The sequence below is a fragment of the Myripristis murdjan genome, chromosome 16 (genome assembly GCF_902150065.1).
Source record: "Myripristis murdjan chromosome 16, fMyrMur1.1, whole genome shotgun sequence".
NCBI lineage: Eukaryota > Metazoa > Chordata > Actinopteri > Holocentriformes > Holocentridae > Myripristis > Myripristis murdjan.
The window spans coordinates 6,742,501-6,759,521 of NC_043995.1; the positions used below are offsets into that span (position 1 = coordinate 6,742,501).

A 17,021-nucleotide genomic window follows, 5' to 3' on the forward strand; every position below is an offset into this window, starting at 1 on the left:
CAGCAGCAGGCTGGGGTCAGATTAAAACAGGAAGAGGCCAGTTGGCCGCGTGGGAGCCAGGTTAGCGTCGGGGCTTAGTGACAGATCAGTGTTAGTGGATATATAAACCAGCTCAACCAAGTAGTCTGTCAGACACACAGCACTGCAGACTAAAAACTTACTCTCTGGTGCTACACTGCTGGGACTAACACTGTCCAGGAATACAGACCAGGACTAAAATAAGATTTGAGTATTTAGCTTCCAAAATTAAAGGAGAGAGAGAGACAACAGGAAGGAAGATACAAGAATAACAGATCTGCACGAGACGCAGGACATCTTCTGTTAATCTACTGCGCATCTATTGTATATCTACTGCCAGCAGCCATGGTTCTGGAGGATAACGAGAACGACTCTGTCTTTGAGCCCCAGGTCACTGTGAGTATCCCGTCACAGAGAGCTAAACTCAGCCTTGACCCGAACCCTGCAGTCTAGAGTCCAGCTTAACTCTTCCTACTGATCCTAGACCCTCTGCTCTAGAGGGCTGACCCCAACCTTTAATGTCTCTTCAACCCTCTCCTCAGTATCACAGCTGTGGAACAGACGGCAGCCAATGACTGTTTTTGTGTTTTTGTGCTTGGTTCATGGTGCAATGCAACATGTGGAATGCGACTTCAGTGCACTACCAAATAAACTGAGTTAGGAAGGAGATTTCTTCAAAGTATTCAACTAACAGGAGGAGATCAACGTCCAACCTATAAACCACACTGACTGCAGCAAGGACCACTTAAAGATTGAACAGCTTTGGTCATGAAAAGATTCTCTTATCCAATCTGATAAAACGAATTTAGAAAGAATGTCCTGTCATTTAAAAAATGTATTGCATTTTCTATCTACATTTGCATAATAATAATACATAATACATTCACACTGATAATTTGGAAAGAATATTAAGTCGAGCTATGATCCAGTTCTACGGGGAAATATGTGCGAATCACAGATCAGCCGCCAGACTCGGCCTCAGAGCGGCTGAATTAGCATAAAATGTTATTTAATTTGGAAGTACTTCACAAGGGTCTGCTTACATTGCACTTTTAACAAATATAATCTATATTTCACTTTAAATTAGAATCAGGAAATCTCCCAGGCCATGGTATAAATCTCAGCCGTGTGCTCTTGTCCATACATTACTAGGTGTAAAATGCTGTGTTCTTCCTTCATAAGTACAGTGCGCAAGCAAAGATCAAATGTGGCACATGCGGGTTATATAGGATTAAGCACATGATTATCTGTGTAAGCCACTTTTTACTGGTTTTAGTCACTGCTGCACTCTGCCTCCCAGTGTTCACTCTGCCGTGCAGCAAAGAAGCAGCAAACTCCCACTCTGGCAAGGAGCAATAACATAGCCAGAAGCACAGTGGTATGCCATGCCTGGACAAAATCAGTGTTTCCTTAAAAAAAGTATCAAACAAAGAAAGACACACTATCTTTTTGTCATCTGTAAGTGTGTTTAGTTGATGTTATTGTGTCTGCAGGTGCCTGCAGAGACATACTGTATGGTTAAGTAACTGATGCCCTTAGACAAGTAGTGCAGTAAAAATACTATAACACTTCCCATCCCAGCTGCTCTCAGTGTCCTATAATAATGAAAAGAAGCCCCGATTTTCAAAAGAAATACAGTTTTTTTTTCCTGTCATTGTTTGTACGTCACAACAGCTCAGCTTGATTTACTGTCCTGTGTTAGCACAAAGTGCAGAGACAGGCTGCCAAACTTTTCAATTTCAATTTCATTTTTATTTAAAAGGGACAGTGTACAGTTCAAACATAAATGTTGCCATTTGATGCACTGTACCAGATTATAGCTTCAAGCTAATTTGCATCATAATTTTATCTGTGATCTGTCCTTGTGTGAATATGTTGGTGTGCTCGGGTTGTTTTAGGAGGAGTTTGTGGAGACCCAGTATGGGAAGGTCCACTGCACCATTACAGGGACCCTGAAAGCAAACCGCCCGGCCATCCTGACCTATCATGATGTGGGACTGAACCGTAAGTCCTGCCCCGCAATTTAATTCCTCTGTTTTACTTCACATTTCCTCTGTTTTACTGTCTACACTACATGCATACTGTGTGTTCTTGCTAAGTGAATCATATTCTCCAGATTACAACTGATTCTGAGTGTATTTGTAAGCAATGCCTAATGTTTACCTGATTATTTTATGTCTCTTTCCATAGACAAATCCTGTTTTGAGACTCTCTTCAACCATGAGGACATGCAGGAAATCTTGAGACATTTGCCTGTTTGCCACATTGAGGCCCCAGGACAGCATGAGGAAGCCAACACCCTCCCAACTGGGTCAGCAGACTGTCCTTATTAGCTGAGAGCAGCAGCTCTGTAGCTCGCTCTGTCCGTTCCAACCCTCGCTTGCCACAGTTTTCACCCTAGGAGGCTGAAATTTGGCATGGAGGTTGAGTGTGTGTGTGTGTGTGTGTGTGTGTGTGTGCGTGCATGTGTGTGAAGGTGTGTGTTTATGCCAATTGGCTAAAAGGGGGAGTGACACTTTAATTGGTGATGGTTTACTCCACCCCTACCCTTTAGCCACGCCCCCTTTAATAACCTATGAAACATTTGGCATAGACTCTTGTGGGTGACATCATTTGACTCAGCAGAGCTTCCTCTTTTTAGTGGTGGGGGTTAGCCCCACCATCTCACTCTACAGCAACTGAAACTTTCTACCTATGAGGCTGAAAATTACCAAGGAGGTCAAGTGCTTGTCAGTTTGTGTGTGTGTGTGTGTGTGTGTGTGTCTCATATTTTGTCAGTCTGTAGACAAACCTTAACCTAATGCTAAACCTCTGAGCAACAGTCTGACTCTCATAGTTTATTTAATATGATGTTTTAGTTTGACTGTAGAGGTGAATAGATCCCACCCTTGATAATCATTTTGTTGACCTTTGACTCTTCAGGTATACCTACCCATCGATGGATCAGCTGTCTGAGACTCTGCCCACTGTCATCAAGCACTTTGGGTAAGTCAGGCGAGATACTAACACTGCCGAGCGCCATCACCAGTCTGCCCTTGGTGACAGCTTCCTTTTGTTTTATGCATTTATCTGATACGGATTCAACACTTCTGAGCTGGCTTCGCTTAAAAATGCGATGATATTTATAACAAATTTAGAAACTTCATTCACACAACAAATGTGTGTTTTGTGGAACTGTATTTACAGATATACCAGAGTGTATTAACATTCAAATTAGCAACTATACCTTGCTAGTTATAGAAATAATATTAAACTGGGCACCCTGGAAGCATGCCTTTCCTGTCTGCCTCTACTGTGACCATCAAATAAAGCATGAATTCCAAAAATAACAATAACTATTATAATATTCCTGGTATCAATATATATGTCAAATTCTTATTAGTAGCCAGGGGGGTGCTCAGAGGTCAGAGAAATTCCATAAAAACAATCAAATGAGGTTAGTTATGAGTTTTGACCTTTTGACTATGTGCTTTGCAGGCTGAAGAGCGTGATTGGACTGGGAGTTGGAGCAGGCGCCTTCATCCTGGCCAGATTTGCTGTGAGTTCAAATTTATTCTCTAAATCCCACTTGAACTCATTTTCACTCTTTGCACCACATATCCTCTCTTGACTGTCTACACTCTACACACAAGTAGATGTCAAATTTCAAGTGCTGCCTCCCAGTTTAAACAGACAGAAGTTGATAAGATCTAAGTCAGAGAGAATATGATCAAATATTTTCTTCCTATTGCAATAAAATCATAGAAATACAATAAGAATTGTCGTTTAACCCCCTGAGGTGAGCTGATATCCTCAAAAATACAAGACAAAATATGAGCAACATTTATTTTACTGATGGAGTTCCTCTCCATGGATGTTTTCAGTGTGAGTCTAGCTGATCTGTGGGAGGTCAGTAATCCAAGATGTGTTCAAATCTTTCGCAAGGTGTGAGCTGTTGTGGGTTTAAGTTTAAAATCAGGGTTATGTGTGAAAAATAACACAGAAAAAAAATGATCACACTTCTCTCTCTCCCTCTCTTTCTGTGCGTGTGTGTGTGTGTGTGTGTGTGTAGCTGAACCACCCAGACATGGTGGACGGTTTGGTTCTGATCAACATCAACCCTAATGCTGAAGGACTGATGGATACTGTTGCAAATAAGGTCAGTGCTGTTTGTGTGTGTATCCATGTGTATATGTGTGTGCGTGTAATTCTGTGTGTTGATCACTACCTCTAAGCTGCAAAATGTTTGACTGTTTCTAGATTCAGTATCTGTCATCTGTATCTGTCAGTATATAATAAAACAATGTTTATGCTTGTGTGTGTGCGTGTGTGTGTTTGTGTTACAGATCACTGGATGGACACACACCCTCCCCGACGCAGTCATTGCACACTTGTTTGGGAAGGTAAGCTGTTACTTTAACCACAGCGACTGATTCCAGTTACCGTAACAACGACATTAAATGCATCTTTCGTTTAGACATGATGTTTAGTCATAAAAAAAATGATCCTTACTTTTCTTAGATGTAGATAAAAATCAAACAGTGAAGCAGATGAATTGAATGGAATAATGCATGCAGTTTAAGCAAAGCCAACCTTATGTACGACGGCCACATCATGACATTAATAGGTACACAGATGATCTCTGTGCCTGTCTCACTTTGCTTCTATCTGATTGTTCAGGATGAGATCCAGACCAACCATGACCTTGTTGCTACTTACCATCACCACATCATGACGACAATGAACCAGTCCAACGTGGGTCAGTTCTTCCGCTCCTACCAGAGCCGACACACCCTGGAGGTGGAGAGGCCCGTTCCTGGAGGCAACACCAACACAAGGACACTCAAGTTAGTATTTGACTTTAACCTTTAAAGAAGGGGGTTAGGGTGTCTTAACATGGATAATCGAATGTATTTCATGGATTTTACACTATTGAATGTTCTGTGTCTACAATACAGGTAAAAATCTGTCATATTGCCTGAGTTCATAAAAAATTGACTGCCCTGAACTGGCCCAGACAGATCATATTCGGTTTGTGATGAGGAAAGCTGAGCTTACTTAGAGGCAGAGGCATCTGTCCTCATATGAACGATCAATATCCTGAGGCGAAAGACAGAATAATTTCAAAGACCTTCTACAAGGTTACCGGTCATATTCTGAGGGTTACTACGAGCAATACGCCACACGAAAGGTTGCATTATTGCAGTCCAGATCCCCGACGCTTCTGAATCTGTGAGGCTGTCTAGCTGTCTGTCTGTTTAACCTGTCTCACTGTCTGTGTGTTTCTAGGTGCTCTGTCCTGCTGGTTGTAGGAGATAGTTCTCCTGCCGTGGAGGCCGTGGTTGACTGTAACTCCAAGCTCAACCCCACCAAGACCACACTGCTAAAGGTAACAGGCCAGCCAAATAACCGACTGAACAATGGAGTCACAACAAATGAACAAACAAATAATATTAGGCTTTATTTCAAAACTGTTCATTTCTGTATGCAGACTGTAGACATATTTATGGAGTAGAATGCGGGTAGAATTTAAGAGGGGGATGCTCATCCCAAACAGTTTTACCTTGTACTGATTCATCTGCACGTGCATTAACCCTTACCGTTTGCTCTTCCAGATGGCCGACTGTGGAGGACTTCCTCAGGTGGATCAGGTATGCTAACATTTCACCTCCTGTCCCCTCCTCTGCTGATGATGCCATGTAACGTCCTGAGTGTTTGGTTGGAAACATTGTCTGATTTCTGTTTCTCCCTATCTCTCTCTCCAGCCAGGCAAACTGACTGAAGCCCTCAAATACTTCATTCAAGGCCTGGGATACAGTACGTACTTCAATTTCTAACCCTTTATCATTAACTGTGCCATTAACTTTAAAATGATACTTTGCTATATGCCCAGAGATAGTAGAATGATTCAGTTCCCCATCTAGTATAAACATTGGCATATAAACTACATCTTAAAAATATAGTAACCTTCATATAAACACTTAAAATTTAACTTCACCCCATAGAAACTGAATAGTCCAATTCAGCAAAAAGGTTAGACCTGAGAGGGTGTATTACACGTGATTATTTTTGGCATGAGCTTTCATTGCCTTAATCGCTTGTCAGTCAATGAGTGCCAACACTGGTCATGTTAACTTCCTTGCTCTCATCTGTTTATTCTGAATAAACCATTGTTGCTGCTCCCAGTAGCCTCCTGTAAAGCACCTCACTTCCTGTTTATCAGGGAATACCTGCCTGCTGCTGGGTGTTTAGGACAGCAAATGTGCCGAATTTTAAAGTCATTCATAAATTGCATATAGGTTGAAATCATTGCTTTGTTCATCCACAGATCCTTCTCTCAGCTGTCATTTTGATATGAAATTGCAGGTAAACACAGGTGTTACTAATGACCTTAATTAAGGTACTGCTACTACCAGAGCCTTTAGTGAGTCAGCATGAACAACTGTAAGATCCAAATGGAAGTGAACCTCAATTAATTTCATTAGTAACACCTGTGTTTACCCTGATAGTCATATGAAAAATGTCTGCTGTGAAAAATGTCTGCTTGCAATAGTGAGAAACAAAACAGACATTATAATAAAATGTCACACATCGTCACATTAACTACACATGTTCAAATCCAGAGTAAATCCTCATGGCCACTGAAGACTGGTACAGGAAAGTACAAATCAATAACCTTCTATTTTTACCTCACTCTCTTTTCTCTCTCTCTCTGTCCATCTCTACCCCGTCTGTCTGTCTCTCATTTCTCTACCCTGTGTCTTTACACACACACACACACACTCTTCTTTCTCCAGTGTCCAGTTCCAGTATGACCAGGCTTCGCTCCCGGACGACCTCCAGTTCCAGCGTCTCGTCCTTTGATGGCTCCCGGGGCCGTACACACACCAATGACCTGCAGCGCAGCCGCACACACTCCCACAACACCGAGGAGAAGCGCGGGCGCTCGCACACTGACGTTTCCATGGACAGCATCTCCAACAGCAATGTGGACCAGGCCATCCCCAAGTCCACAGAAGTGTCCTGCCCTTAACGCCCTTATTGACCCCTTATCCCTCTTACAGTGTCTGCAGTTATTTTTCCTCATCCTATCCTTTATCTTTGATTATTTCCTCCTGCCCTGTCCTTGCTGGCGCTCTGTTTGTCTGTAGCCAAAAAGGCTCTCTATCCTGTCCTGTCTGTCCTACTATGTATGTCCCTATCCAATCTTCCATCCACCTTCCTTGTCCTTCGTCTGTCCCTACCCACCCTCACTGCTGGCTCCTGCTCCTCGGCCTCTTCCTCTCTGAATCCTGCTCTTTCTATCTGACCGTTATCTGTCTTCTCATCTGAATCCTTTATCCCTGCCTGGCTGGCTTTAGCAATCTCCTCTCCTCATCTCCTTTCCTCTTGTCTCCTATTGTCTCCTCTCCTTTCCTCTCCTCTCCTCTCCAGCTCTACAGAGCCTGCAATAAACGGGCTCGTGAAACTGTCATGTTTATGAGGAAACAGTAAAAGCTGAAATGTATTCATCTAAAAACGTGTATTCATGTAAGATGAGTATAAAAGAAATGTCAGTGAAAAATATTTATTGCATAACTGTTGTACGTTCAAAACTGTAGGACTTTGTATATTCATAATATGCTGTTAATGGTGAGGCTGTTTCAAAAACAGAGATGTGTGACTATTCGGAAAGAGCTTGTATTATCAACTGATGGAATTTATAATGAACATTTTACTTTATACTTTCATTCATAAAACATTGTTATAAAGCTGCTTTGAGAAATAGCGCTGTGTACAATCAAGCTGTATTCCTTATTGTAAAGATATGTTACATTCCATTAAATTTATAAATAAAGATGATTTGATGTAACTGTTTCTTCTGTGTTTTCAATGGTGACATATTTTTAACAAGCAGATAGCCGGTGGTGTAGTCATTTATTCCACCATTGGATCTGAAGCATGACATGTCCTCGTCCATCAATCTGACGTCTGACGAGACATTAATTTCTGTCAGAGCCACAGACAGCCAGAGAACAGCTTGTATTATGGACATATTGTTGCCCTAACTATGTGCTGGTGCTGGCTATACTATGGTAAAATGCCAAGTACATATAGTTATTTACACAAAAGAAACTGCTGAGTCTTTTCATCACTGAGGGAAATATTGTTTCATCATTTTGTGCTTTAAAAACAGACTCCTATCACATCCACTCACCATCCTCTGATGCTGCTGGGGCTGGTGCATCAGGAGATAGCTGAATATGCTGGGACACATGAAACAACACACGTCAACATTTGCTATGGATATGCATGCTAGTCTGTGCCACTGGTAGCCTTTCTTTCTGAACATTTATGTAACCAACAGTTTTTCTTTCTGTCTCTTTTTATTCTTTCTCCTCTGGAAAGCAGATGTATCTTTTAGGAGTGGCATAACAGCACCACTGCTGTCAGTTTTATATCTTTTAAATCTGCACCTGTGCTGCCTCGAGTTGCGATATCACCTACTAGTCCAATAACGCAAATGTTCAAATATGTCATCCTCTGACAGACACAAAAACACAGTGTTTCATCATTGTTCAGTGTCCTGTATCCTCTTGTCGTGACTCATGTTGCGAGGCTCCCAGTCTTATTTCAGTCTGTGTTTCTGCCTCGGTGCACCTTGCACTTGTTTGCCTCACTACAGTTGACATGTCCAGCCAGACCAACACAGAGTATTTTCATCCCTGTCTGACTGAGCCACAACCAACAACAGCACGGCAAATACTTTGTTATCAGTAACGTGACAACATCCTACGTGCTGATGTGCTATTGATATTTCTCCAGCTCAATTCAGGTGATATTTGCTTTGCCTACAGGCACTGACACATCAACATCAGTTTTGCCTTATTTAGCCAGGTCCTTTCTGTTGTTTTCAGCACTGTGCCTACAAAGAAAAAGGGTAACCTGATTAACAAAAGGATAAAAGTCTTATTATAATTGAAGCCAAAGATCACCCTTGGTTTTTCCATCAATACGCTGCTGCTCAATTTCATTTCCTTTTACCAATTACCAGTTTCGGCTGTGATAGCACAATCACTTCAGGCTGTTGTGGTAGTGGCAGATTATACTGAATTTGCTGAAGGGAGGGAAGCATCTTAAATGCCATCTCAGTTTACATTATCAGCGACATTACACCTTCCTGCATAAATAAAAGATTAATTGTGAAAACAATTTGCAAATAGAAGATAATTGTTATACAAATATACATTTCCCACTGAAATATGTTGAAATGCCAATGTTTACACCTTGAGTCAATTCATTTGCAGATATTTTTATGGAAACATATTATCTTTCATTGACAGAAAATATCAATAAAGCTATTATTTAGTGACAAATTTGATTAACATATGGATACTCCAAATTCAGTGACATCGTTTCAAGATATGGCAAAGTGACTTCATGCTTCAGCCATATGAAGGTTATATTAATAATGGTCTGATTCTGAAAGCACTGAAACACTCAGTGACATCCAGGTTACATCACTGGGACAGTAAATATATTATAATTATTACACCACACACGGAGAAGCCAGAATACACAATTTACCCATATGGCTACAAAGTTCTATGAAAGCTCCAAATATCTATAATATATGGAACACTTGAATTATTGCAAAACTGAATCGACAAGATATTAGACTAAAACATAACAAGACACGCTGGATCAGACAGATGTTGGCCGCTATTGAGAGAGGAGAAAATATTATTCATCGTGTACTTCTTCTATTTGTCCACTAGGGGGAGCTCTGTAACCTTGTTGGCTCATCACCAGCGGTCAAGCACCATGTTCAGTCTGAGTCAGAATTCTGATCAGCACATATGCAGCTCTAATTTCATGCTGTCATATCCATACAGAAAATAAAAATGTGTTACATAACATTTTAACAGAATCCGTTTAAATCATATTGAAGCCCACACTAACAGTGCTGATGCATGTCCAGCATAATGATAAGCACTCATGTGGCACAGCATGGAACCATTCCCTTGCTTTTTAGTGACTATTATTAATTATTGACTAAATAAGGGATCATACCAGCATCCTGGCCTATGTATTCATCTAGCTGCCTTCCACATTGGTGGATGTAGGTCAAGGTTATTACCCTTTTGTCAGTTTTATCAAAATCTGTTTTTCCTCCATCCCTGTAAATAGCCCTGTCACTTCTATTCCATGCATGAACTACTTATTAATTAATTTAGTCATAATTTCCTGAAGTCATTCTCTGTTTACTAAAATCACGCAGCCTTGGGCCTTTCCCAGCATACACTGGGCAGAGGAGTCACCCTGAAGATGTGCGTTTTATCACAGGTATAGAGTCTGTAATGCAGCTTCATACAAGACACAGCTCTGATGTACGAGTCAGGCCCATCCCACATGCATACCACTCATCACAGAGTAGTTGTGGGCAAATGGTTCTTCTCTTGTGGTGATTTAATTGCGTGAAAATACGTCTGATCATGTCTAGGCAGAGCCTCTGTTTTCAGCTCTTGATAGTAAAGGGAAATTTGCATGCCCTTAGCTATGTGTTTTATGGTCATTATCAGCTAGACCTGTAATGTGCGTTTGTTTAAATAGCTTAGTGCATAAAATCAACACAAAATTAAACTGACACATTTTTTTATGTGTTCAGATTGGGGCTTATGGCAAGTTTATGCCTTGCTTAATGGCACCAAATTGGTCAAGGGAGGAAAAGCATGTTGTGTTTGCTTCCCTGCCTACATGTTTTTCAGCAGGGATCCAAACCAGCAACCCCTCTAGGTACAGACTTGCATTCCTACCAGTAAGGTATGGACACCTATTGCAGACAAAGTCAACTAATGGAATGTTTTTTTGGAAGTCAGACAAACCAATAATTGCAATATTGTAATTATTTCAATACTGTGAACAATGGGTAAATTTCCTGCCATTATTCAACCACCACAGCAAGCTCTGTCTGTTACCAAACCAGTGACTAATAGATGCTTAAACTTTCAAATGATCTCAAAGCTGCAAAAGAGTAATTGCCTTTTTTACATCTGGCAGCTCACAATCCTCTCAGTTACCTTTACGCTGAAACCTCCATTTTTCCAAAGATCTTAGAAATGTGGATGCACATCATTCCCTATGAATATCAACATGGAATAAGGAGGGAAAAAAATAAAACATGCTCTGATCTAAACATTACTGAACACATTTGGAATATCTCTAGACCTGTCAAAAGCTTTGCAGACAACATGCAGATTTTTCCTCTAACAAAATGAAATGGCAATTTGATCATGTTCTTCACTGAAATCAATACTGATAGAATTGTATCAAGCAGCACAGTGGCCAAACTCACTGAAACACACACAATGCAACATCAACACACAGTATACAGCATAGTTAAGAGGAGTGTGTTGAGCGGTCGGTTCATTTTGTTTTATCATGTTATTACTCTAGACTCCTCATATTGTGGGACGATTTAATGATGCAAATATACAGTAATATGGTTTTAAACAAAAACTTCTCTGTTTATCCCCTTAGCTGCCAAAATGGGAGATTGCCAATTGTTTGTGTGTACATGTGGTTGTGTGTTTTTGTGTATGTGTGTGTGTATGGCTGCATGCGTGAATGCATGTGAGTGTAGGCGGTCGATGTGTGTAGGCTGCTCAGTGGATGAATTGTTTTGGGTTGTGTCTGAAACAGTGGCAACACACAGATCTTAGATAGGACCAGAGCAGTCTGCACAGTGACAATAAGTTAAGACAATAAGTTTGTGTGTGTGTGTGTGTGTGTGTGTGTGTGTGTGTGTGTGTACTTCTAAATCTTGCATCTTTTACTTGCTTTACATATAATAATTGCAATGAATTATGCATAGTTGATCTCTCTGAGATTTCATTCAAACATGAGACATGAGCTCTTGCAGGACTGTGGACTTGGATGAATCTTACACGGAGAGTCGTCTGTTCCCTGTTCATTTCACTGTGCTGTGGTGTAACAGGCCACGTCATAAAAATATTAAATCATGCCATTTTCCATCTGCATTGGTGCAGATTTGTGGTTTGTCTGTAGGGTGGGTTTTATGGGTGCTTTGAATCTCTATCCAACAGCCTACACAGGGACCGCTTCTCTCTAGCATTTCTCTCTTTTATTCAGGCCTGCCAGTGCAGCGCTTCCCAACCCCAAAGCGGTGTCCCAGGACCACCAGAGGGTCCTTGAGAGGGTCCCAGAATATCCAGAGACAAACAAGTGAGTTTAAATTACTAGTGTTTCACTTGAAGTTTGCAGAGACAGAATGGTTGATTCTGAAAGTAGATGCCACTGTCCTCCCTACTTACAACACAGACATTTAAGCCTACATAATTCATAAGCAAAACAATCACCTCAGCATACACAAAAAATGATACTTTAAGAACAGCATTAATGCTTGACACCCTCTTCCACCCAAAGCTATTCAGTTGTACAATTTACATCAACCTGTTCCCACCTGCTAAGATGTACAATGTATAAGAATATAAAAAAAAAAAAATATTAACCTCAACAGTGAGAAATCTCTACTTAGCCAGCCTTCCACTACATCCCTGGAGATTTCTATGCCAAGTCATTCTAGTGTTGCCTTAGGACACAAATGGGGGTCCACCATGAAGATGTAGGGGGACCCCTACAGTAGTGGACACGCACGGCGCTGCTGTGGGCGCCTCTGCCCCTGCCTGCCTGCCCTGCCAGCTTCAGCCATATTGGAAAACCTCCGGCAGTCTCCAGCAGCAGCAGCAGCGGCAGCGGCAGCGGCGCTGGCTGTATGAAACATTACAGCTAACAGCTAACGTCACTGCCTGGACACCGACAGCCGGGCACGGCGCTGTTGTGGACAAAAACAGATTGGGAGAGGGAACCCCAAACGGGCAAATACAGCCACCTAGCTAGTCCTAACAGCAACCGGAATATATTTAAAATAAAACAAGACACTGGTTGGAGAAAGCAGCCGGGATACCGAGGACTAGGTGCGGCTGGTCCACAGGGCTACAGAGGGTGAGTATTGAACGTTGATGATACTTGGGGGCGGATTGAGTGGGAAGAGCCCACCGTTAGCTGAGCTAGCTTAGCATCAGGGGGGTAACAGACAGAGACAATGGGGGTTACACCGTTGCAGTACACGGGGTGTGTGTGTCTGTGTGTTTTTACACTTGATTATCAGTGTTGCAAGGTGATATCGAGGTGTACACGGTAAGGCAAGTGGTTCATTTTGACAACGTGAAGTTAATTTGTATTCCTAACAGACAGTGGTGCAGTGGCCGAAACCACCCCCTTCTCTCTAACGCCTAGTTAGGTGCAAAGGTCCAAGCGAAGCAGGATTTGTCTCATGCAAAGCAACGCCGTGGCAAAACAGCTGGGTTTTGTTGAAATAATGTCAGCCACAGGCCGAAAGACTCAGTGTTGCAAGCAACAATGTTGAAACAAAGGAGATCATTTCATACTCAGTGCTGCTCAAGTGTCTTGGTTGCTTGGTACCTTGTCAACTATATATGAATATACATTTGGTGCTGTAGCAGGCCCGCAGAAATGAATTATATTTTGCAGGAGGCGAGATTAAAGATTTGTTCATTGGAACGCAGAGATTACCGTGATAAACACCAGAGCACATAGCCTGGTGTCCAGCTGCACCATGCACGTGATTTGTCAGGTTTTTCCTTGGGGGTTTCAGGGGTTTTGGACTCACATCTCCCCTTTCATGTTTCATAGAGATTCCTGTTTCCTTGTCTTTCCTTGTTTCCTGCTTTTATGTGAGCGTTGCCCTGATCACATCCCTGCCAAAGGTCATCGAGTCATACTGGAGGCAGTTGCAGGGTCAGGACCCAGCAACTGTGTGCACTCAGATATCCTGACATGTCATAGGAAGAGCAGCTTTTAGTCTTTGTGGACGATGCACGGCAAAATCAGCTGAGAATCCATTTCCAAATGTCATGTTGGGCCACTGTGGAGCAGTTCTGTAACTTGACATACAACCTCAGCAGTAACCGCTATCGCCAGGTGGCAATTGACTTTCTGTTCAGTCAGCTCAAAATATGACTGTAATACATTTGTGCACAGGGCGTCCATTCCCAATGATACCACAAAAGGTTGAATAACATAACAATTTCTGATTTTTGTTGTTTTCTGAATTTGCTTACTTTCAGTGGACCAGTGCAAGTCTTTCTCCGTGTGAATTGTTACTGGAGGTTAATGTTTGCTAAATTGCTCATCTAGTCAGTGCTGGGATTCATGCCTTTTTGCAGTATTTAATCTGCTGCCAGGCTTACATACAGTATATACCAATGGAATAATGAAAGTATTCCCACATTGTCTACAAAGAAATAAGATTTCTCAGCTCAAGTTCTTTTTTTCTTTCTTTCTTTCTTTCTTTCTTTCTTTCTTTCTTTCTTTTTTTTAGAAATCCCAAAATGTGCAACATTTATTCACCTGACTCCAGGTGAGATGAATGAATGTGAGGTTTCAGTTCAATCCTGCACAGTCGTCTTGTTTCCCCATCTCTCCTGCCTCCTCTCCATCACCTCCACTGATGTGAAGAGGCAGGAATTGGGAAAGGAACATGGAGGATGTTATGGTGGAGTCCTGGTTACACCTGTCTGCTTTCAGTCACAAAGATGGGAGGAGGAGAGGTGGAGAGTGGATGAAACAGGATTGGCAGGAAGAGGAGAAAGAAGGTGAAAGGAAGGGAAAGGTTAGGAGGGAGGAGGGAGCAGCTGTTTTGAAATGGGACTCAGCCCCCAGGTGTGTCAGCCATAGAGGGTCAGTGGGAGGGTGTTTTCCCTCTGTAGCTGTGACAGCGTACAACTAGGAAGTGGAGAAGCAGAAAAAGAACTAGTACAGCCGTCTGTGTTGTTAGCAGAGGTTCAGTCCTCTGCGTGCTAACTGCCAACATGCAGTTCTGGGATTTCCTGGGCTGCACCAATGGAGGTACGTGTGTGTGGCTGTATTGATAGCTTGGTGAAAGCGTTGGTCTGTGATTGGATTGGCGTATGGGCGTTCTGTGCTGCAGAGGTACTGTAGAGAGGGGTCTGGAAGGCTGAGGGTTGGAAAGGAATTTGCGCTGCTCACCACTGTGCAAGCACTTGCATGTGAAAACCTCACAGACAGGTAGAGTGTTGAGCACAAACAAAGAAGCAGGAGGCTCCGATGCAGTGTCTGCCTGCTCTGTTTTCCTTTGGTTTGAGCTTTGATGGTCGGGCTCTGGCAACACACTAGACAAATGAAATGCTAGTTTATATCTGTTGCTTTGAGAGGTTTTGGATCTCTCACTCTTATGTTGCCGCCATGCTGCACAGTGCAAATATGTGCCGCTGCCTGTCTATTTGTTGCATGTTTTTTTGTCTTTGCATACCTGCCATGTTTTGTTTCTGTTCTACAGCTTGAGTACAGTGATAATTTTTCTCAGTTTGGCAACCACTGCCATTACCACTGTTATTACCGCAGCTGCTGTTACTACTATTCTTACTGTGATGATTACCAGCTTTACTATTGCTAGTGCCACTAAAATTAGGGATAAACAACATAGTAAAAAATGTAAGAATGCTGATTTTTGCATCATAATTTTCATTTTTACTGAAAGGAAAAAAAAACATGATGATGTGATTTTGCTTGGGTCTTTTGCAAACAAAGATGTCTCCTACTATTTCTATTTTCTTATAAATTAATTCTTCTCGTCAGAATTGAGGAACTGCAAGTGACCCAATTTCCCCTCGGGGATCAATAAAGTATTTCTGATTCTGATTCTGATACATCATCTGCATCAGGTAACAGATGTTGATGTTTTCTACACCTGTCACTTGTAGCCCAGGACATCTCTGTAGCACCACAGTGCTTCATTTATAATGGTATGTTATCATAAAACTGCAGCTCCTGTGATTTGGATATTGCACTCAGCTATATTCAGTAATATTTCGATTCATTTTTCAGTCCTAACCGAAATGCTGTCACACTTAGTGGACAGGCACAATAGCTATGACAACAAAGGTACAAAAAAAAAAAAAAAATCACAGCTGTAATTTAATAACCTACTCAGCCACCAGACTCAGTTTGACATCAGGTGAGAAGAGGATAGAATTTGTTGACCTTCCAGCCTCATTTTGACGCTGTGTGTGTGCCCTGAACAATTACTTCAAAGTTGCCCTGTCCCTCTAAAGCTGCATTCACACAGACACAAAAGGTGTGATTTTTTTGCTCTGTTCTGATCATCTCATTGATTTCTGAACATGGAGACAAAAACCACATGGAATCTGAGCCTCTTTATGAACTGGCCAGGCCTGTGCCACAAAGGGTTAAAAATCAGATTTCTGTTCCCATGTAAAAACAGCCCAAAAAAAAAAAACCACAGGCTACAGCTATCAAATGTCACTTTTCATGTCCACAGACCTACACCTACAGGCCTGCAATCGACATCAGAGTATGGAGTGTGAATTAGTCAAAAACAACAACAAATGTCTGGCTGTTGATGCGGTTACTGAACATCAAATCTCTTGAAGCAAGTGGTGAACAGTTTGTATTTCCCGTTCTTATGAAGAAGCTGCTATATGAAACCATGAATCCAACATTAGTTGCCTTTTGAACAGGACCACACATATTTGATAGCAGAGAACAGACGTTGCTTAGACCTGTGGAAATAAGACACATAAACTCTTTATCTCTGAAGGATGTATGGAAAAAAGTCAGAGTTCCTCTTATGATCTCAGTTAAGCTGTGTTGTCTCGTGTCTTGTCTCAGTTGTGGTTGCTTTATTGCGCTGTATTGAATTCCAAGACAGCTCTCCCTCCAACACCCATCCTGCGCCCCAGGCCATGTTTTCTGGTATCTGAGTGATAGCTATAGCTGAGATACCTGATGGGTTGTGTCAGGTTCTTCTCAGTCATTAGTCAGTACAGCTAATAGCAGAACACATGGCCAGATACAGTCATGATCAAACCTATTTTTCTACGCTGTGACTCATATTTACGACTGTTGTCTTTTGTTGTCCCGATTCTACATGTTCTATCTGCATTGAGATTTGAGTTGGA

The 17,021-nt window shown here is 41.8% G+C and overlaps 2 protein-coding genes across 6 annotated transcripts in view; both read left to right on the forward strand.

Moving 5' to 3' along the window:
* The first annotated feature begins 143 nt into the window (after positions 1-143).
* LOC115373324 (protein NDRG1-like) lies at positions 144-7,849 on the forward strand. Its single transcript, XM_030071651.1, has 12 exons — positions 144-414; positions 1,917-2,022; positions 2,209-2,329; positions 2,941-3,003; positions 3,496-3,556; positions 4,070-4,156; positions 4,344-4,400; positions 4,678-4,844; positions 5,287-5,386; positions 5,613-5,648; positions 5,763-5,814; positions 6,795-7,849. The coding sequence occupies exons 1-12, from the start codon at positions 364-366 to the stop codon at positions 7,028-7,030; spliced, it is 1,137 nt and encodes a 378-aa protein (XP_029927511.1). The 5' UTR covers positions 144-363; the 3' UTR covers positions 7,031-7,849.
* The window catches only part of LOC115373323 (focal adhesion kinase 1-like), a 92,769-nt gene continuing 76,886 nt past the window's right edge, over positions 1,139-17,021 (forward strand). For 2 of the 5 annotated variants that reach the window (XM_030071646.1, XM_030071647.1), the window contains exon 1: positions 12,674-13,002. The gene's annotated coding sequence lies outside the window, so the exon portion shown is untranslated. Of the gene's footprint in view, positions 1,155-12,673; positions 13,003-17,021 lie in introns of those variants that run through there. The other 3 variants (XM_030071645.1, XM_030071650.1, XM_030071649.1) reach the window with 3 other exon arrangements.

Bases quoted from the DNA above. Each gene is read 5' to 3' on its own strand.
- LOC115373324 (XM_030071651.1), top strand. From the start codon at position 364: ATGGTTCTGGAGGATAACGAGAACGACTCTGTCTTTGAGCCCCAGGTC. The intron at 4,845-5,286 runs GTTAGTATTTGA...GTGTGTTTCTAG, and splicing joins ACCAACACAAGGACACTCAA to GTGCTCTGTCCTGCTGGTTG. The intron at 5,815-6,794 runs GTACGTACTTCA...TTCTTTCTCCAG, and splicing joins CATTCAAGGCCTGGGATACA to TGTCCAGTTCCAGTATGACC.